Raw genomic sequence first — 22,176 nt, 5'->3', positions numbered from 1 at the left:
GATGGTAGAAGGTGTGAAAATATCACGATCACGCTTTTATTCGAAAGCCTTAATGAAGATAAACTATATCCTACATCAGCTTTAAGATTAAGATAAAAATTAATATTTAAAAAAAAGGATTCGGCATTTGAGGATGTATTATTTATCGTTTGTATAAATCCCAGAAAGTCCTTGACGGTTCAAAAAAAGAAAAGGAAGTTAAGAATTTCATTAGACATTCATGTTTTTAATATATCATTGTAGAGACTAAAAAAATAATTATGAATAATGTCTGTTTACTCTCGCAGTTAACTGCGTTAATTATGATGAATAAGTAATTGATCTCGACAGTAGTCCGAGCATAAGCTCGTCTATTGTGGAACTTCTGATCTTGTACATTCTGGTAGCTAATGGGTCTTAGATCATAATATAATGAGTCACTCTGGTTTTGGAAAAAATTTTACTTATAGTATCTTATGATGTACTATATAGGTTTAAAAAAGCCCGAGAGAATAGTTCAACGAATGATGTAATATAAGACAGTAAGAATCAGGAGAACATGCGTGAAAAAGAGCTATCTCGTAAACTCTATTACGTGCAGCTGTTTTGGAAGTTGTCATTTGTGCCATTGGCTTTGTCGATGATCAATAAACTGATAAATTCTCATTTTCAATGATGATTTTCATGTAAAAAAGATCTTTCCGATTAAAAAAAACTATAGCTCTTTATCAAGCAAATTACTCAAATCTTTGAAAAGAAAAAATAAGGCAGGTTTTAAAAACAAATGAAAAACGATCGCAATTTTTAATATATTATTGTAAAGCTGAATAGAAATTAATTATAGATAATGTTTTTGTTTACTTTTGCTGTTACAATTGAATGCGTAAATGACGATGAATAACTAATCCCTACGACCGTGCAAACGTAAGCATATAGGCTAGTATCGTGGGGCTTCCCGTCTTTCGTTGTTCCATTCCACTCTGCCCTTTGGCAAATAGCTGTTGACTTCTTATTTTTATAAATGATCAATAAATCTTAGGTGATAAAAGAATGACTATTTTTCAACTAGACAATAAATAATGCTATAATCCTCGGGGAAGGAAAAATACATCAGCTATTAACAACAACAACTCGCTATTTTAAAAAGGAAAAAAAACACCATTTCGCAATTTTCAATATATATACCACCGCAAACCCGAAAAAAATGAATTTCAGATGATGTCATTGTTCATTCTTGAAATTCAAATTAAATGCATGAACGACTATTACGCGCATTACGCTAGCATTACGCTAGCTCCGAATAACGCTCGGATCGCGCCGTTTTTTTCGACGATCGTCGTTTTGTTCCGTTCTACCCTTTAGTATAAAAGCGATGAGTTATTTTTTCCTTATACTCACGAATGTGATGTAAGAAAGGAAAATCTTTCTCAACTGAATACTTACAGATGTTCATTTTTCTTGAAAGAAATGATAATTTTGTTGAACTATCACCTGCTACTTCGGAGTATAAGAGAGCTTTTGTTTCAATCTTTGACGTATTATTTTATAGATTAGGTAATCGATCGATCATACTCCAATCATCGATTTATTTTGCTAAAAGATTCGAGGTTGATACGAATCTTTGCTAATACGAATTTTTGGTTTCGTCAGTCTGCTTGTCTGCGGTATACGCCGGGGCATTCATCATGCTTTTATTATACTGTCGCATGGACCATACGGTTTATTAGCTGATGTGACTCGTCTTGTTTTATCAATAAATGTCGCCGTATATTTTTGTCACACGTATCCGAGCGTCTAATTTATAGTGGCCGAACGCAGCTAGCTCGTCATTATATTTGTGCCTACATGGCGCATTGCGAGCAGCAACGATAAAGCGACCAACGACTAAAAAGCCTCAATTGCTATTAGAAACTTACGCGCCTCGCTTTGTGACATTTAGATTGCATTTTTCCTGTTGCGCTCGCGCGTATAACACGAATATATATTTTAACGTGCGCACAGACACACACACAATTAATCAATGTGTTAATTGAGTACATATAGAAAGATGCGGGCCGGCTACTATATGTCGTACATTCGAGCTTGTGTGACTCAAAACCGCCTCGCAATTTCATCTCTCTCTCTCGTGTCGCGATTAGATAAAAAAGCCGAAGATTATCAACGCGTCACGATATAGTTTTCGCACGCATCGCGTATAGTAAAAGCTGCGCGCAGAAACGTATTAAAATTATAATATGTACACACAAGTGTCGGGCAGAGCAACGCGATGATTATTATAATTATTCGCATACGTTATAACGCGCAGTATCACGGAGTTAACGTACGGAATTCCTTTTGACGAGCAATAGTACAATAGGAGTGACTCGCGCGATCGGCAAACACTACGACGATCATCTATTTAACAAGAGCAAAAAAAAGAAGTTTTTGACACTTTTCTAGCAACTTTGCATATTGTAACACGTGCGAGTATTATACCCTCTGCGTGCACAATACACACAATACATAACTTCGAAGAGTGTGTCGCAATATCTGCGAGTATACGAGACGACGACGAGAGATGCGCGAACCAGTGCGAACTGGAATTCTTCGGAAGTGATTAGAATCTCCGATCTTTCTAACTCTACGGCGGCGTTATGTGTATTTTATAATAAACTGCCGCGGCACAAACGATATGCGCGTAATCGGCCTGCAGATAGTATAGCATCCTCGCGCAGCATCTGTGCCAGATCGCGAGAGGCCTTGACGATATGGACGAGCTTTCTTTATCACCCGCGATTGATTTAATTTTTCTCTTTTTAAAGATCGGTATTATCTTTGTGAATGAAACAAATCTCAAAGTATCGTGACGATCAATTTTTTTCATTTTTTCTCCAGTGCAAGCTCATCAGTCTGACAAGGATTCAACGATCAGCGGCTCTCTGTCTCCTGTCGAGCTCTCGACGAACAGACTTTCCTCCATAACGGGGCACCTTCGCCGAGCTGGCTGAACGAACAATAGCGACGAATCGTAATTCGTATCAACGTGTACGGAGTCGTCGCCGGCGCTCTGCCTCTGCCAAGATGACAATTTCGAGGATCGCCTCTTCGGATCGATGTTTTTTGCTCCCGAGACACGCGGACTCGATTCATCGTCGTCGTCGTTTACCGATGTCACAACCGATGACTTTTTGCGGCGCTGCTCCGGCGGTGTCGAGATCGGCGTTTGAATTTTTTTATCAGTGAATACCGGACTTTTGAGCGCTTGCTGCGTTATCGAGATGCGCCGATCGATCTGTCTCAGACATTTTTTTAGCTCATCCTCCTGGCCGTCGGCGAGTTGAAGGGTCAATCTTCTACGAGGACACGTATTGGCGTCGCAGCGACGGCTCGCCGACGAGTTTCTTTTCTCTGACGTCGCCGATGCGATCGAAGTCTTTTTTGGTTCACTCATCGTTGGGCTCGCCTGGGAGGGACGTTGAACCTCGCTTCTTCGACTAAGATAGGTGTCGACGTCGTCATCGACCCGTCGGCTCGCCGACGAGTTTCTTTTCTTTTCTAACGACGAGATTGACATCTTCTTAGGCTCGCTTACCCGGGAAGGACGTTGAACCTCGTTGCTTCGACGTGGGCTCGCATCGGCATCGTAGCCACGACTCATCGACGAGTTTCTTTTCTCCTCCGTTGACGCGATCGATATCTTTTTCAATTGATTCGGCTGAGAGGAACGTTGAACCTCGTTCGATGACGAGTATCTTTCCTCTATCGTTGACATGACGGACATCTTTTTCGGCTCGCTCGGCCTGGTCGCGCTCACGCGAGACAGATGTTCAGCCTCGCTCTCGAAAAAGCTGACCTTTGACGAGTTTCGTTGTTTTTTTTCGACAACTTCATCGTCGCTATCAATCGGCGATCTTGCGACGGATTTCAAGCTATCGTAGCGGGAGTCACGCATTTCGCCGAATTCCGTATTGATTGACTGGTTCCTTGAAATTTTTTTCTCTTGATAATTGTCATCGTTACGGAATTTCCAATCGTTAGGCGGTTTTGACTCCGTTGCTGCTACTGCTGCTGCTGCTTTGGGACTCTTGTCATCGTCAGGCCCACTGAATTCGATCGTTAAACAACACGACACGGCTTTATCCTCTCTCGCTTTGCCGTTGCAACCTTTATTTTCGCATCGGTGCAAAGTTTCTGTTGGATTTTAACGGAGAACAAACGATTGGCGCGCGTAAAGCTTTAGGCAAAAAAAAAATAATGGATTACGAAGCTATCCGGTATACCTCCTCTCCAAGGGTCAGGTATACCCTGAGCGAAAGAGAAGCCGATTCGCTTCCAGAGGAGCTGCGTGTATCTGGCGTCTCGCTTATGGAGACGAGCCCTGTCGTCGTCGCCGCCGTGCTTTTTGTCGCGCGCCGCGAGATACTCGAGCCAGGGATCAGGGATGCCGTTGCGCTCCGTAGCTCGTCTGCCCCGAGCCAATTCCGCCGATCGAGTGCAGCTTTTGCACGAGCTCAGCACGACGTAGGGCGAAAATTTGACGACTCGCGGTCGTTGGAAGGGCCCGCGTACCACCTCGCGAACCGCTTGCCTCGACTCGGGCTGCTGCCACGAGCAGTTCCAACCTTCTTGCACGCGGACGGGCTTGGACGAGTAGTCGCTGTGAAACAGCACACACACATACACAGTCAGATAGAGAGAGATATGGGACGCTTTTTTGTTGTTGTTATTGTTTCAATTAAAGTCTCACTTGTCGCAGTCGTTTATCTTCATCTCGGCGAATCGTTTATACAAATATATATCATCTGTACTGCTGCGCATTCGGGTTCGCTTTATTCTTCCTCAAGGTCTGCGCGTTATTCGAAGCTTGACGTTTGGAAGCACTCGTCGTCCGCCGTTGTTGCCACCACGATCAATCGCGAGAGTGAAAAAATTGACGCCGCTCATTGCCGCTCGCAAAACTGCACACGCGGCTAAAGTTTATTTATAACGAAAAATTATGACTCTCCCGTTGTAACGCTTGAAAATAACCTATATTCGATAAAAGAAAGAAAGCGTAAAAAGTCGTTGTTTTTCTTTTGCAACGAGGAATGGGAAATTATAAATAACCAACTCGTAAAACAAATCAATGAGTTTTCAAATAATCTTTTCCTTTTTTTTTTATTTATAATCAATATATTCACTAATAAGTTTTTTTTTCATCTTTTTAGACAGTAAAATTGTGTCAAGGCCGCGCACGGGTTATTATGTAACAAACAAATTGTCATATTACAATTGATGTGAAAAATGCCCCAACCATGACTTTGTAAAGCAGCGATACCGAGAGGTGATGAAGTACAGTTATCTTCGCTCGTACATACAATATATTATTATTTATACTTTGAATTACTTTCAAAAGTAACGATGTACAATAGGATTTTTTCACGAGTAACAAAACATTCGTTTTTTATTTATCGATCGGATATCGATCGATGTACCACATTTCTCTCATTCCTTTCATAATAATATGTTAATTGTTTCATATGCCGCGAATAAACACAGAGCAAATCATTCGTTTAAATGCTTAATTGTTATCATTGTAAACTCGTCCCACTTATTATCAAAGTTACGTTACATTTTTTTGTTCTGTTAGTTGTATATTATATCTTGTTATTTATTTATTTTTTCCTGTGTCCGGAGCAAAGAGACACACGGCTTATCGCGCAAATACTCTGTTACAATTAGTTGTCGTAGTTTAATGTTAATATAATATAATTTTTGTTAAGTATTACGGCTTAAAAGTACTCTTGGTATTATCATAGACATTTTCGCATTTATTCAAGTGTACAAACTGTTGAATTCTTCTTTTTTTTACAGGAAATCTGTTTGTTTTTTTTTAGAGCTACGCTTGGCCCACGTTGTTTTTGTTCCATCGCTTTCTAATTCTCTATTTTTTGTTTAATTGCTACGTAGAACTTCGCGCAGCTCGTTAAATAAAAATGCCTTAACTTTGACTCGATCTAAGATTATTGATTTCTCTCGTCTTTTTTGCAATTAAAACTTTTCGCTAAACTCTCAATGAGAAAATAAGTTTATTTTCATCGATATAGTATTTCATAATATAACGATTTTTACACTTGTATTGCATCGGTTTAACAGCTCACTTTCAATTTTTATAGTTTCAATTTTTTTGTCTTCTCTTTATTTACTATTTTATTTTCTATAGCACAGCCAATTTTTTTTTTTTTTTTAATATAATGTTACGACTCTGGTCAATATTTTTATTTTATATTTTCATCGTCTTCGTCAAATCATCGTTAGTTCTAGCCATGCAATATTTCAGTAACTAATTTAAACAATACATAAAAATTCATATTTAATTCCCTGCCTCGAAAATACACTTATATTTATGTACATAAAAAAAATAATGTCAAAACGGAAGAAACGTAAGTGGACACGCTGACGATCTTTTTCTTTGTTTTTTTTGTTCGTTTATTTATTTTTTTTTCGCATTTCATCTTTCACGAACACGAGACACGTATTTAGAAAAAATCACACACATTTACAAAAAAATAATCATGGTCGTCGCGCTCGCAAAACCAAAAGTGCAATCCGATTCTGCGTGTGCCGCGTTATACAGCGCGACGGCATAAGCATTGTAAACCAATGTCATTGCAACACGCGCACGTCTGCCATTACCTCTATATATTATTTATTTTTAAGTACATCAACTCGCTGAAATCTCAAGTCAAATATTATACTTGGCTGTAACGAGATTACGCCTCGTCGCGCAGACAGTCGAGCAACAATCATTCGCTTGCATTTATACCCATCCTGAGCTTATTTACGACATATTATATACTCTTAACAATTAGTTTTGTGAGTTTTTTCAAAAATTTATACACGCAGTTCGAGCCTGCGCTCCTTTTTTCTTTCTTTTTTTTTTTTTTTTTAATACAAACATTCGAAAAAAAAGGTCGAACATTTTCGCACAACATTTCGGGTATGAGATTCGGGTTAATTAGAGAACGAGGACGCGAAGTCAATAAACCGATATCGCGCGCGCTTCTGTTTTTGTTTGTTTGTGTGTTTGTTTTTTTTTCAATTTTCTTTTAAATATCATATTTTTTTAATAATAAAATCATCATCGTAGCGGAGATTGTGTATCGAGTGAGTAGAAGGCGTGCGATCGCTCGACAAAATAACAAACAAATTCTCTCGAGTATCTCGCACACTTTTGATCGAGAGCTGCATGTATGCTCGTAAAAGTTTGATAGGAGGATAGAGAGAACGTATATATCGCGCCCGTGGAGAAAAATTTGGCTTGATTTTCAGTTTGATTTAATCGGCAGTTACATCCGTTGCGATTTTTATTTATCGTCATTGGGTTTTTAGGAAGAGAAGTGAAATCTGATGTTTGTCAATCGATTTTTTTGTCAATAAAACAGAAACTTGGCTTTAGATACAGAGGGGATTCGCACGTTAGTAATTTTTTTTCGTTTACAAAAAATTTCGACGTATACTTTCACTCGATGTATAATACATATATAATTTTTATAAATAAAGCCACAAACTTTAACACAGAAACTACCTTCTAATTGTGTACCAAAAATATTCATCGATAGTGTTTGCAGAACTGCTCGTTAAAAGTGAGCAGTTCTGGCGTAGTTTCGTCGAACGAAAGTAGTACACACGCTTAAATGTTACGAAGCAAACGTCTAGTTATTATATTAATGCAACTTTGAAAAATATACATCTACAAAATTCATGATCGTGCATATGCGATGTAAATATACACACGCTTGTCGTTGCAGCATATTACAGTTTTATTAAAAAGATATATAAGATCAACGTTTGCAGTCAGTTCTTTGTAAACATCAATGTGATAAAAATCAATAAAATTCAAGTTATCAGGAGTTTTACACTAAAATTTTTAATTCATTACTCATCTCTGATTTTCAGAGATTGTATTTATATAATTTTTTTAATTTTGGTAACTGTTCACCACTTACAAATGAGTCAACTGTTTAACAATAAAAATCCGTTGTCAAATAATAATCACCCGTTTTCGTCTTCTCTAATATTAGTACGGTATATTGGCCCATTAAAAATTAAAGTATGTTTGTTAAATTGTTAAATGTTGTAAAATTCAACATACATATTGAAAATATTTACAGATTTTACTATCCTATATCCATGCTCAATTGTATTGTTAGTAAGTAAGTCTAGACTGCACATAGTCGAGTCTACGTAAACTACTGTATAGGATAATCTTCAGTGAAAGTTTTTTTTATACTGTGGTGCTAAAAGTTGCACCTCATCATCATAATCACATAGATCAATCGTACGGTGATATACGATAGTCATTAAGTTTTTGAAGGATAGTAAAATGTCGTTTGTACCTAATTAATACTTGATCTATATCATAATAACTATAAATTAATGACTCTGCTTGGGATCCTTAATTAGATATGAGATTCTTTTTCGATATCCTATAAAAGAATCCTCGAAACTAAAAAATTTTTCACATAATTAATATGTCAAGTATAAAATACTTGATGTACATTTGATTTATCTAATTAATTGTATTTGAAAATGAGAATCATCTCTTGTCCATTAAGATGATGCTGATATTTTTTTATGATAACTTCTTTTCATATCAGTCGTCCGAACTATTTTCAGACCCTAAAGTATGAAAAATAGTATACAGGCCTAAGCCGTGAAAAAGAAAGTCCAGCGGAGTACGCGTTCAGCTAATAACACGCGCACCCCGTACATTTTTCGTGATTTAGGGGAGTAATATACCATTCACAAGTTTAATTCTTGCTCTGCTGGATCGATTCAGCTTCTTTGTTGCTCTCAACGTCGCTCTTGGAATTGTTGCCGTCGTAAGTGACAAACATGAGCGGCAGCCCACCAAGTACCATGCATGTGCCCATAAAAAGAAAGCAGATGCTGTAGCTTCCTGTTGAGTCTCTCATTAGACCTGGAAAAGTAAAATTTGAAGTTTTTTCTGTGGACTAGATGCAATATGCAAATTTTCAATACGCCGAGCAACTCGTTCAAATGAAATGACATTTTATTAGCTATCGGTGTATCTCGAACTGCCCCGCGAAGCACGCGCGACGCGAATGATTCCGTCGAAGCCGCGTCGCAGAATTAAGGCCTGAACCGAATGATTGATAGGAAACACGTTCGTGGTCAATTAACTCTACTCGAATTTCATTTTCATTGAGAGGCTCTATATTTATGGATTTTCCCAAAATGTATAATTTACGGATTTTCCCAGTATGTATAATTTACGGATTTTCCCAATATGTATAATTTACGTATTTTCCTATTCATTTCTATTCAAACGCGATTTCCTTGCCAAGTCAAAAAGTTAAATGTAAAGAAGCTCTTCAGTATTTTTGTGATAAAAATGACGGAGTCTCTTTCTTTCTCCTTCTCACTCTTGCGAGTCTTTGCTCTTGAAGCTCGGGAATCAATACATGTGTGCATATGATATATGGCACTACCTGACGACACTGCGCGGGGTGAATAGCCTCGGAATGAATTGTTTTATATACAGTAGAGGAAGAAAGAGAGACGCGCTAAACATTTCCGTGATTTTTATTTAGACTGTTAACTTTTCGCGCGCATCTGTGTTTGCGCGCGAAGTTGTTTTGACAATTGTTCGTAGCCCTTGGCGAGAAATTAGTCACTCGACAGACCCAAGAGTCAATGACCATCGATGTTGATTACTTATCTCATTCTTTTTGCTAATGTAAAAAAGAAATCTCATTGAGCTTCAAACTATAAGCCTAAATATTTGAGCGTCGCCGCGGCACTGCGCGTTGACATTCGTGACATACTGCGCGGGTCGTATAGTAGGCGTATAATTTGCGGCGCACACAGACTCGAGAGTGTCGTGTGCATTTATAGTAGATACTAAATGTGCGGTATGATCGTTGAAATGAACCGCAGTCGCAATTACCGAGGCAATTATGCGAAAATTCGCGTGCGTGCGCAATAAGCTCCAAAGCTTTGACTTTTGGCAAATGAGCAGCGAGTCTATTTATAATTTGTCCGTCGTTCGTCCTCGCTCGCTCATTGTTATTATTAATATCTTTCTCTCTCTCTCTTTTGCTGTCGCGTGCCCGACTCGTATATATTTCTCATCGTTTATCCATTAATAATTATTAATAGCTTTAGAGGAAAAAGTCGTCGTCGTCGGTATCTTGCCAAATTTTGCTAATGTACACATCATACGTTAGATATTATAGTCGAGCGATGCAATTAGTTAATATACTGACCAGCCAAGGGTGGTATGGTGATGGCACCGATGCTCTGAAACATGCGCACGAGGCCGTAGCTCGAGGATATCTTGTCGGTGCCGAACTGATCGGCCAGCAGCACCGGGACCAGCAGAAACCAGCAGCCCAGGCAGAGGCCGTAGAGCGCAACCGAGCCGGCCAGCACGTAGAACGAGTTGCCGATAGGCACGAGGAGCACCGCGAGGCCCGCCCCGATGATGCTGCCGATGTAGCCCTTGCGCCGGTCGAACAGCTGGAGATCCGACAGCCAGCCGAGCCCGAGACGGCCGCACAGGTCGAGGGCCGCCGAGATCGCGACCAGATAGCCGGCCTCGCTCTTGGTGTAGCCGCGCGCCAGTACGTAGGCCGGCAGATAGTAGAGCATGTAGGGGCTGCCCGTGGACATGAGAGCGACCGACAGACACATCATGATGAAGCGGGTCTCCTTGAGCAGGCCCAGATCGATGTAGCGAGTGAAGAAGCGCTGGGCCAGCGACTCCTTGGAGGCCGACTGCTCGTGGGTCTCGCTGGTCGAGCCCGCTTCTTGCTGCTGTTGTTGTTGCTGCTGCTTTTGGAGATGCTGCTGGGCCAGAGAGTCGCCGTAGCTGTCGCGACAGACGGCGAGATTCGAGGCTCGCAAGGAGCGCACCGAGCTGCGCGACTTGTAGAAGCAGGTCGAGTCGGTGGACAGATCCTCGACGCTGTGCAGCATACTCGAGCTGCGGATCTTGGAGATGGGCTTGTTGACGCTCGGTGCCTTGCCCAATATGTCCTTCTCTTCCTCGCTGTCGGTTAGCTCGGACACTGCCCGCAAGAGGCATAATATTAATTATAAGGCGTCGTATTCGCGTTTAATTGGCAATCGAGATATACGCGTAATTACCGTTCAGCTGTACGTTCTGATGGAACAGCTCGTTGAGCATATTGTTCTTGAGGGTTTGATCGTTGTTGGCGAACAGCATCTCGAGCTGTTGTTGCTGCTGCTTCTGCGGCTCTTCGATCGTCGGCTGTGGCACCGGGGGCGCCGGCTCGTCCTCCACGAGATCCGGATAATTGGCCTCGAGCGGCCTGTAGAGGGTCGCGCTGGCGCAGACGTGCAGCATGCAGCCCCCGAGGATGAGCAGAGTGCCGTGAAAGCCGAACGAGGCCACGAGGTACTCGATGAGCATCGGGAACACGAAGCCGCCCGCGGCCGTGCCCGACACGCAGATGCCGTTGGCCAGCGCGCGATGCTTGTCGAAGTACTGCGAAACGAGGATTATGCCCGGGGTCGTCGACAATCCACCCCCGATACCTAATCGTGTATTCGTCGAGCGTAAGTATCATTATCTTTTGAGTAATCTTTCTTTTTTGTTTATCTCGCGCCTTACCGGTGAGCACGCCGAAGGTGAACAATAGATGATAAAGATTCGTGGCGAAGTAGCTGATGATCAAGCCGAGCGAGCAGAACAGACCGCCGACGAAGACGACGGCTCGACAGCTGTACTTTTGACTCAGCATACTCGTAACGGGGGCTGTAAAAAAGAGAAACGTTTTCATGGTACAATTTTTTTGCATTGTTTTTCTTATGTATTAAGGTTACAAATATTTTCGTTACGCGAATGAGGTGAAAAACGAAGCCCCGAATGTTTTTTTATCTTATTTTTTTACTCGAATCTTTATAATTATTATCGATGATTTTCATCATTCATTTTATCAACACGAGATAACTCAGAAAATAAAAAACTAATTGATTATGGACCATAAAAAAGCAATTCAACTCATTAAACGGTTCATTAATCGAGAAAACATTGTATTAACGGAGCTTCAACAGTCTCGTATATCAATCGATCATTAGTCCTTATTGCACTTATCATATTCATTCAAAAGACCTCCCGACTCATTTCAGTTTTATTTTAGCATTCATCCGTCTCGCAGCGATGAGTATTCATTGTGCCGAGATAATACAAACTCTATGCACGATGAATAAGCTAAAAAAAAAAGTCGTCAAGTTCACGTTGCTCATATCGGATAATATTGCCACGGACGCGCGCGAGCGCAATGCCAGGCCTTGACCTTAAACTGTTGCTCCTCGCTTGTACAGTATATATAATAATACTCGTCTCGAGCTTGGTTCACGAAAGGTTGATGCGATTTATTTGCCTCTTAACGAAAGTTTTCATGACTATGCACAGAGGATGCTTATATACATATACAGTAGATCGGATGCACTATTCGTTTCATCATACTGCACTCACGAGTTTTTGAGCCGAAAAAAATAATGATGTACGCGAGAGGCCGCGAACTCGTAATATACATGTGCACATGTTCATGCATGACTAATCAAGGTTTTCCAAAGCGATTAAGGTTCTTACGACGAGAGAGAAAGAGAGTAAAGGTATATAATTAAAGCACGCGATTCGAAGGTTCGATTTAATAACATTATTTCATCATCCATTGGATAAGTTTCAAGTTGTTGCATCCCACGCGCGTTATAATATGCGAAACGAAACCAGCAAGTATATAGTCGCTTTGCCCAGAGATCCATCGTGGAATTTTCAATTATTCTGATAACTCAATCAATGTGCAGGGTACGTTTGTTTTGTAAACATAAAAATAGTACGCGATTGTTAAAGGAATCAGTACAAAAATTAAACAATTTTGTCACGTGAAATTTTAATTGAAATTTTTTTCAAGTAAAATAATATGCCATTAATGCCCTGCCTATCAAAGTATTTCATACATATTCTGAGCTACTGTTAACGAATATCGACAGAGGTAATTATTTAAAATTTAAATAACTCGCTAAATATTTAATACACAAAATTTTATACCCATCCTTTTTTGTTCCTTGCAATGAAACAAAAATACTGAATTTTTAAAAGTTAAAATCCGTTTTCTAGAATAGATGTTGTCGACAAATGTGTTATAAATTCCTCCCTAGAATACAGTACGCCGCTAGAAGCAAATTGTTTCACTGATACTCGAGTTATCAATAAAAGAGAGTCACGTCGCGTTTAATAGCGCTTTTCGTAAACAAGCTGTACTCGCAACACGTTATAACCAGTAAATTATTTAACACACTAAGTAAAATCCAATCGTGGTGCGAAGTTCGAATGTACAGTGTACACATTCGGAAAACGGCGTTTGTTTATCTTGCACGAGTTTCACTTTTCAGCCCGATCATAGCGAGTTCCCACCCCCATTACGTAGTGTACTATTTCGGAGTTGGATAAAAAATGCTATCAATTTGTGACATCATAAAAATGGAACTTTTAGTATCGAGCAAAACGTATGCGCTCGTGTACCTACAGTTGGCAAACTGGAAGCGCGCGACAGTTTAATGCATTTTCTATCTCGATAAAAAATGAACTTGGAAGTATCTAAAAAAGTTCAAAACTTTTTTCTTAGTTTATAATAAGACTACTTTACTCTTTCTCAGTGCATTTTACACACCGTAGATTCATTTTTTAATGTTTTCTTCTTTCGGAAAAGTGTATTATTGATAAGAAAGGTCGAGTTTTAATGATATAATGATGATGAATTATTTTTGCTTCTATTCGTTCGCAGCTTAGTGCTTAGTGCTTACTGCTTAGCGGCAGAACACCGCGTGCTGGTCAACACACAGACAGGACAGGTCATATCTGCCTCACGCGACGCGAACAATAGAACGAGCCCTCTGTGTTCTTCGCCATATAGCCCGTGTAGATTGATTTTTAACGAAATTCAATGTGGGAATGATGGAATTCAGCGATATACTTAATTGTGCTGCAAGGTTATTTTCACTTTCGGAAAATTAAATTATAAAAATATCATAACAAAATATTTGATCTTATTGAGGTTATTTCAGAGTGAAAGAGGAGCCCAGTGATGAGTCGATTATTGAAAATGATCATGATATGATTGATAAGAAACCCGATCTTAAAAACTTCCTACTCTTGCCATTTTCGCGAGAAAATTCGGTAAGTATTTTGATAATTTCAGTAACTGGTATTCTAGTAGTTTTTCTACGAAAATTCACATACAGAATTAATTTTTCGACAGTCCCTTGGAAAATGTGACATTACACTTGAAAGTGAACTCGATGAGAAAATGGAAATAGTGTTTGAATGTGATAATGTAAAGCCAAATGTAGATTTGTTGGTAGTTGGAAAAATTGACGATGATTTTCAATATCACTTGCAGATTATGAAAGATAGTGGTAGATCTGAAATTTACAACAGTATCAAAATAGAAACCGCGAGTGAAGTGAAGCAGGAATTGGTTGGTGACACTGCAGAAGACTCGAATTTGAATTTTGATCGTGAAATTGGTGAAACAAATAAAGAGAGAAGAATTGACAAAAAAATTAACAACGAACATGAAAAAACTCTCATCGGTACAGTGCAAAATGATACAACCCATCCATGTCGAATATGCGAAAAGAAGTTCTCATGTATGAGTAGTCTAGATAGGCACGTTCAATCACTGCATAATGGAATCAAACACACATGTGATATTTGTAGCAAGAAATTTTCACAAAAAGGACATCTCAAAAGACACATCGATTCGGTGCATAATGGTGTTAGACATAAATGTGATGTATGCGGAAGAAAATTCTCAGACAAAACTTATTTAAAAATCCACATCAATGCGGTGCACAATGGTGTTACTCACGCTTGTGATATTTGCGGAAAGGAAAGCTCAACTAAGAATAATCTCAAAACGCACATCGATTCGGTGCATAATGGTGTCAAATATACATGCGATATTTGCGGAAAAAAATTTGTACAAAGATGTTATCTCAAAACCCACATAGATACGATGCACAATGGTGTCACAATTGCATGCGGTACGTGTGGAAAGACATTCGGCAGTAAACGCAATTTTAAATTTCACACGAATGCGAAGCATAGCAATGTCCCTCGTGTAAATGATAAATACTGAAAATCATTTGCACAAAAAGAGTAGTCTTACAATTCACTTGAAAAAGAGACGAGGCGATATTTCTGAAAAAACATTCAGACGAAGAAATAGTCGTAATACCCACATCGATACGGTGCGTCGATCATGTAATACAATTTGGCCATAAAATTTAGTTTAATTTTTCAGAAGATTTATTTAAAAATTAGCAGACAAAATAATGTTAAAATTTCCGCTAAAATTTCAACTAAAATTATTGAAAATTGTCGATTTTACACCAGCTTTCCTCAATTAAACGTATTGACTTTTGTTAAAAAATCTTTTCTAAGTACGTGGATCGCTTTAACGATTTTCAGTTATTTGATTCAAAAAACTTTTTGCTGTTCGATTGTATCGGTGTAATAAAATAAAATTGCAATAAAAAAATTTTTTCGAAAATTTACTCGTTTACACCCAACGCCCGTTAACGAGCTTTACTTGGAAAAATTAAAAAAAGAAGCGAATAGATATATCGATGGAACAGGCACGATGCATTGTGCTTTTTTACGACTGTCCGCGTGCGCATACCCATATCATCGCACTGTGTGCACTAAACACGCACCCAGGTCTGCACAGGCGTGCACGATGTGCACTGCAGGCCTCGAAGCATAATGGCTCAACGACCTTGAACGGGGTAAAGTAAGCCCAAGCGTCAGCGACGCGGATCTCCGATACTATATATTTTTATCGGGCGGGGGCGATTCAAATTGAAAATCAGTGCAGCTGTTTGTGTACGCGCGCGCCTGGCTGTGCACGATCGATCGATTTCTCAAATTGCGCGCCGTCACCGCTCCGGAGCTTTGATTGCCGCGCGTTAAATATTGATTTTGAAAATAAGTAAACATCGTTATATTCCGTCGCGGAGGCAAAGCGCACTGGATCAATTTTGCACATAAATCGATTTTGTATGTGGATTTCATATGCGTCAGGGGGTAAAAAAAGTGCGTATCACCGACCTAGAGCCAAGCAGAGGGCCGAGAGTATGGCCGGTATCCAGGACGCGACGGTGGCCGACGAGTCGCTGAACATCTCCATGACCTCGACGTAGAGGACGCCGTAGGACTTGACGAGGCCCGCCACCCAGAACTGCACGAAGAAGGCGCCGAACACGACGACCCAGCCGTAGCCGCCGTCGAGCGGCTCCACCAGGTGCAGCTTGCGCTCGAGCCTGTGTCGCTCGCGACGCTTGTCCTCGAGCCGCTTGCGCTTCTTCTGGGCCTTCCTCTGCTGGCTGCTGTTGGCCGTCTGTTTGCGCTTGTTGCTGCTGAGCTCGCGCGACTTGGCGATGAGCGGCCGAGCCGTCAGCGAGGATATCGTCAGCAGATTGTCGTTGTCCTCGTCCTCGATGGTGTCGGGCGGGCTGATGTGCGGCGGGACCAGAGGAGTCGACGTGGCCGTGGCTTGCACCACCAGCGATGCTGGCCTGCAATTATTATCGTTAATGTCGCGAGTATACGCGCGGAAAAAAGGAGAGGACGTTGACTCGGACGTTGACGTACCTCACGGCCGCGTCGTCGGCTCCGTTGGACACGTCGAAGACCGGCGCCGAGTGTATGGAAAACAGCGAGCCCAGCAGATTGGCGTGCTGCTGATTCATGTTCTCGTCGATGACGTGCGCCTGCTGCTGCTGCTGCGTCGACACCATCTCCTGGGACGACGCGGTGACGATGAGCGGCTGGTCCCCGTTGAGCGGCAAGCCGGCCATCGCGGCGACACCACCGGTGTAACCCGCGTGAGCGTGACAGCTGGGCACCGACGATCGGCCGTAATAGAGCAGCTCCTGCTGCGGATTGTGATGCAGACTCCACTCGCGCGGCAACGACATGCTGCTGCTAGCAACGTCGGAGACTGTTTATTGACACTACCACTACACGACGACTTCGCGGCACCGAAACTGTTGCAACTGTCTTCTTTTTCTTCGTCGCTGCTCGCGAGGGCTCCGGCGCGAGAACCCGGATACATTGGATCGCTGGCTTTTGTGCCCTGATGAGGCAGCGTTGCAAACACACGTATAGCTGATATCGATCTATGTATTATGTGCGATATTGTGTGTATGTTAGTGGCTGCGGTAATCTTGGTGATGCGCCGCTTATAATATATAATGAATATATAATATAATGTATATTTTGTAACAGAATCGGTTGCGACTTGTTAATTTTCTGGTTACATCCGCCTTTTTCTGCCGATGTCAGTAGGACAATGATCGATTTATCTGAAAATAGCAAATAAGACGAGTCACTTGATGAACAGTACACACACACGATTTTGACACAGAGACGACGAATTCACGGTCAAAGTTCAATTACCTGTTGCAAGAGTGATGCTTCTATCGTGCGTATAATTTGCTACTGCTGCTGATCAGCAATCGATGACACCTTCTCTGGATTGGCCACTAAAATCTGGGGAGCGAGAAAGAAAAGTCACATTCGTACACTGTGCAATTATGAGTGGAATTTCGAGTGAAAGACTTTCGCTCGCGCTCGAGCTAATATCTGGTATTATGATAATCGCTTGTCTAATCTCGCGCCCATATAATGGACTTGGATGCGTGAATGCATGACGTAGTGCAGCAGATACGATTTCACTAAAACGTATAATACGATGTACGTGATAAATTTGTAACGAGCGTTTGACAGATTCTTCGAAAAATTGTTACGAAAAGAGAATTATTTTGTGCAGTTGATTGGATTATCTTTTCGATCGTATATTGGTGCAATTATAATGCATAATCTTTCACGCCTGTCACGTCCAAAAATTTACACGATCTGAATATGACTATATCGCCGTTGCTTACGAGTAAAAACACACATTATCGAAGCGCCGTGAAAAAAAACACACCTCTTTGGATACCATGAAAAAAAACACACCTCTTCGGAACGCTGCGAAAAAAGCACACCTCATCGGAGCGATGCGAAAAAAAGCACACCTCATCGGAGCGCTGCGAAAAAAAACACACCTCATAGAATACCATGAAAAAAAACACAGCACAATGGATGCCGCGAAAAAAAACACAGCTCACTGGATGCCGCGAAAAAAAAACACACCGAATCGAAATTTGTTGCGTTTTTATTCTGCTGTGTTTTTTTCGCGGCATCCAATGAGGTGTGTTTTTTTTCACGGTATCCAATGAGGTGTGTTTTTTCCGTGGCGCTCCGATGAGGTGTGTTTTTTTCACAGCATTCAATGAGCTGTGTTTTTTTTCGTGGCGCTCCGATGAGGTGTGTTTTTTTTCACAGCATTCAATGAGCTGTGTTTTTTTTCGGGGCATTTTATCAGTATGTTTTTTTTCGTAGCGTTTTTCACTGTGTTTTTACTCGTAAGCAACGGCGATATATTGAATTAAATATCGATACACAGTTGAAAAAATTTTAAATCAGACATTAAAGTTAAAGTAACTGATACTGAATTTGATGCGAGGTATTTAAAAATGAAATCTTCGTTGATAATTAATGAATCAGTACTGGTTGATTTGTTATCATATTTTACCACCAGATGGCGAGTACCTTTTATGTGTAAATCTACAAGCGGTAAAGTAAAAAGTGATAATATATAAGTCAACGCCGGGTATAGAAAAAATTGTTATATAATATTATTATTTTGATATCCTAACTTTTCACACTAGAAATGTAAAAAATTGAAAAAACCTACATGAAAATTTATACGAATTCAAAGAATTACATTTAATTCTGCGTTACGATGTCTTTGAATTTAAATCACATCAGATTAATTTCAATGCTTTTACATGAATTTGAGTTTATGTCTACGCGAAGGAAAAAAAAACTTCCTCCACTATTAGATTAACGTTAAACTAAATATTTTCAACAATGATACATAAATATATGAAGCACGCGCGCTTGACGCAACAATGTGCAAAATTTTTCGTATTATACGTATTAGACGTTCGGCAACACGTGCGACCGATTTAATCACACGTGTCTTATCCCACTCGTCGCACATAGATACGTATACATCGTGTTTAGGCAGCGATTCTTTTTTGTTGCAACGAAAGCTGTATCAGCCTCAGCTGGTCTTACGTATCGTAAAGTATCGTCGTGTGCGCGTGCTACATATTACGTGACGCACTCCGCACTCGCGGAACTTTTTGTCTCGCGCGTAAAATATGACTGCATCTCCATGACAAAAGATGAGTAATGCATGCCCGCGCGCAAAGAAATTTCAGCGCGGCGCAGGTCTAGCTTAATATGCGTGTGTGTGTGTGTGTGTGTGTGTGTGTGTGCATTATATTATACAGCGCGTTAGGACATCTCGTGGGCAATTCGTAACATTCGTAAGCGAATATTGTACCGTACATCGCGATGAGTAGTTTTCGGATAAAACCTTGAAATCCCAGCGAATAGACGAGCGTCAATCATCATCATAATGCATAACGTGTGTTTTTCGTCAATTGCACGAGTCGCGCACGCGAGCAAGAGCTGGCACTAGAGCTGCAGCAGCAGCAGCAGCAGCAGCAGCAGCAGCAGCAGCAGCACAGAGGCGCGTGACTTGGACCGCGACGAGCAGACGCACGACGACCGATACTGCAAATGCAAATTTCCAAGCTGTACGTACGTCAATGTGCATCATATGCCTCGGCTGCTGCGAGTGTGTGTGTACGTCTGTATGTATTATGCACATACTCAGACTGCTGCTGTACGTATGTATAACAGAGAGACTTACTGGCGATCGATGACTGGTCTGTTATATGCTATGTTAGATATACGTAGGTACTGATCGGCCGCTCGCGCAATAATGAACGTTTATCCTGAAGAACGAACTCGAGCTTAATTTGGACAAGAGGCCACGATGTCGCGTGCACACAACCATCATCATTGTTACATCGCATGTTTTCGAGCGAGCCTAAGTATATTGTCGAACGTTCGCGTATACGCGCGAAACAATGAAAACGATGAGCTTCGGCTATACTTGTTATAATACTCGCGTGTGTCTGGTGTACGCGAGCTTTGAGGCGCGCAGCGCGTAAAAACAACGGCGTATTTCATCATCTTCATAAAAGTCGAGCGGGCATTTACTGTAGCTCGTTGCATAAACTTTTAAGGAAAAAAAAAGTGAAGAAGCAACGCGCACGATTACTCTACGTCTATCGTCTTGTTTGTGTTATTTATTATTGTACATACGAAGCTGACTCGAGTTGCTGCTGCTGCTGATGCGAGTCGAGCTTGCAGTCGTCGCGTTGAGCAGCTGATAAGGAAGCGCAAAGCAGCAGTCCCCCTCTATAATATCAGCTGTGAGCGCTGCTGCTGCTGCTGTGGTTGGCGGCTCTGAGCTTTTAACACAGAGACCCAATTCCAAGGGCTCGTAGGAACTACAGTGACAGCCACGGCTACTACGAGCATAAGGGGTGGTGGCGGCGCGGGCGACAACAGCGGTGACGTCTTGCTCCATGTAGACGCGGATACGTCTATGTGCGCGATTATCTGCTGTCGCTGCTCAAACTACTTTTGCACTCGCACAAAGGACTCGACGCGACGATGATAATGATTGATTGGCTCGGTGGTACTGACGCTGCTGCTGCTGCTTCTACTGGTGCCAAGGCGCCGAGCACGTCCATCTGTCTCGTGTGGAAGCTTCCGACTGTCTGTCGCTTACCAAGCCAACGCTGGGCTTTATTTGCAATAGCAGCAGCAGTCGAGTTAGCAAGTCTCGCGCGTATATATCTATATATCCACAGACACACACATACTCGCACGTTATACGCTGGACACGCTCGTTCGCGCAATGTATGCTTGCTGCCAGTGTGCGCAGGCGTTGTTGAAAATCAAAGAGAGAAAGAGAGAGAGAGAGGAATATATAGGCGAGAGCGGAAACTAACCCGATCGATATTCGCGCTTTTACTATATATATATTATTATATTATTGTAGCCGAGTCGAGAGAGCCGCGAGTGCAATCGCGAAAATTCAAGTTTCAAACTCAGCTGCGATCTCTTGTTAGCGAAGCTCGTGCTTTTTTAGGGTCCACGATGCTACTGTATTTTATAATTTATATTTTAGCAATGATTCGCGCGAAAGGAGCTTTTTTCAATACGACTGAGAAAAAATTCAATTCAATCGAAATAATGGAGATTTTATCGATTCAGTAAAATTACGCCATTAAATGAGAGTTATTACATCAGCTTATTGAATAACTTAGTAAAGAGTAAATTGTAAACTTAATTTTCTTGTAATAAAAGAAAAATTTGATTGTTTGAGTGCTAGCAACATTTTCAATGAAAAAGTTATATCGAAAATCAAATGAATAATTTGTTTTAAATCAGTCAAGTATTCGATTACTTTTATTAGATAATATTATTGAAAATACAAAATATTTTAGAAGATGTTAAGTTTTTTCTCCCCCGGACGCTCAAAAAATTATTACATTACGCAACACGGGTGCAAATAATTTCTAGGTGAATTGTCATTCAAGTTGCACTAGTTGCATGCGGTATTTTTAAATTTTTGTTCGTAAAATGAAATTTTTATTATAATCAAAGGGTAGGAAAACACGAGCTTTGACCACGAAGAGTTGAAAAATGTTTCAAGTTTCGCTTGCAATCAAATATATTAGTAATCTCTCGGAGCTTGCATTCGTTGCCGGAAAATATACGTACTACCAATGCGTAAATACATGTAATGGAATCGTACCTTGTACTTTTATAGGTAAACTTTATTAAATCGTTTATGGGAGTCACGTTTTGATGTGTTCGCCATCTATCGGTGACTTGTATAACATTATATACTATTATTATATAATCGTATTGCTATGTTATTATTCAAATCGATCATGCAATCGTTAAACGATGACGGCTCGTTCGTCACAACGACGAAACCAATGATTTTTCTCTCTATCTCTCTTTCTTCTGGCAATAGTCGGCGATGTAAAGTATTCGATCTTTGCTTGATAAGCAACGGCTACCACTAGCTAAACAGATCGAAATATTTTCCGCGTACACACACATACCTATCATGTGCTATAGTGTATATAGCGTCTGTTCGTATGCGTTGTGCGCTCTCGTATATAGTGCATCAGCTA

At 40.8% G+C, this 22,176-nt stretch overlaps 1 protein-coding gene across 2 annotated transcripts; it reads right to left on the bottom strand.

The window, feature by feature from the left end:
* Positions 1–5,505: 5,505 nt before the first annotated feature.
* Positions 5,506–20,774, bottom strand: LOC106656294 (monocarboxylate transporter 12). Of its 2 annotated transcripts, none has more exons than XM_014377176.2 (8): positions 20,285–20,774; positions 17,456–17,548; positions 16,649–17,361; positions 16,106–16,572; positions 11,600–11,743; positions 11,113–11,523; positions 10,230–11,033; positions 5,506–8,920 (listed from the first exon to the last, which is right to left on the bottom strand). In XM_014377176.2, exons 3-8 carry the CDS (start codon positions 16,972–16,974, stop codon positions 8,751–8,753), a joined length of 2,322 nt encoding a protein of 773 aa, XP_014232662.1. In that variant the 5' UTR covers positions 16,975–17,361; positions 17,456–17,548; positions 20,285–20,774; the 3' UTR covers positions 5,506–8,750. The 2 variants fall into 2 exon arrangements, with proteins under 2 accessions (XP_014232662.1, XP_014232663.1); XM_014377177.2 differs by lacking the exon at positions 20,285–20,774 and adding an exon at positions 19,460–19,591.
* Positions 20,775–22,176: the final 1,402 nt, after the last annotated feature.

This window comes from Trichogramma pretiosum, unplaced genomic scaffold, assembly GCF_000599845.2.
Source record: "Trichogramma pretiosum strain Unisexual culture from Peru unplaced genomic scaffold, Tpre_2.0 scaffold4, whole genome shotgun sequence".
Classification (NCBI taxonomy): domain Eukaryota; kingdom Metazoa; phylum Arthropoda; class Insecta; order Hymenoptera; family Trichogrammatidae; genus Trichogramma; species Trichogramma pretiosum.
The sequence above is the reverse complement of the archived record's forward strand: the minus strand, read 5'-3'. Positions and strand labels throughout refer to the sequence as shown.

Coding starts and splice junctions, on each gene's coding strand:
- LOC106656294 (XM_014377176.2), bottom strand. CDS start 16,974: ATGTCGTTGCCGCGCGAGTGGAGTCTGCATCACAATCCGCAGCAGGAG. Junction 16,573..16,648: donor GCCGACGACGCGGCCGTGAG/GTACGTCAACGT, acceptor TAATAATTGCAG/GCCAGCATCGCTGGTGGTGC. Junction 11,034..11,112: donor TCAGAACGTACAGCTGAACG/GTAATTACGCGT, acceptor TCTTGCGGGCAG/TGTCCGAGCTAACCGACAGC.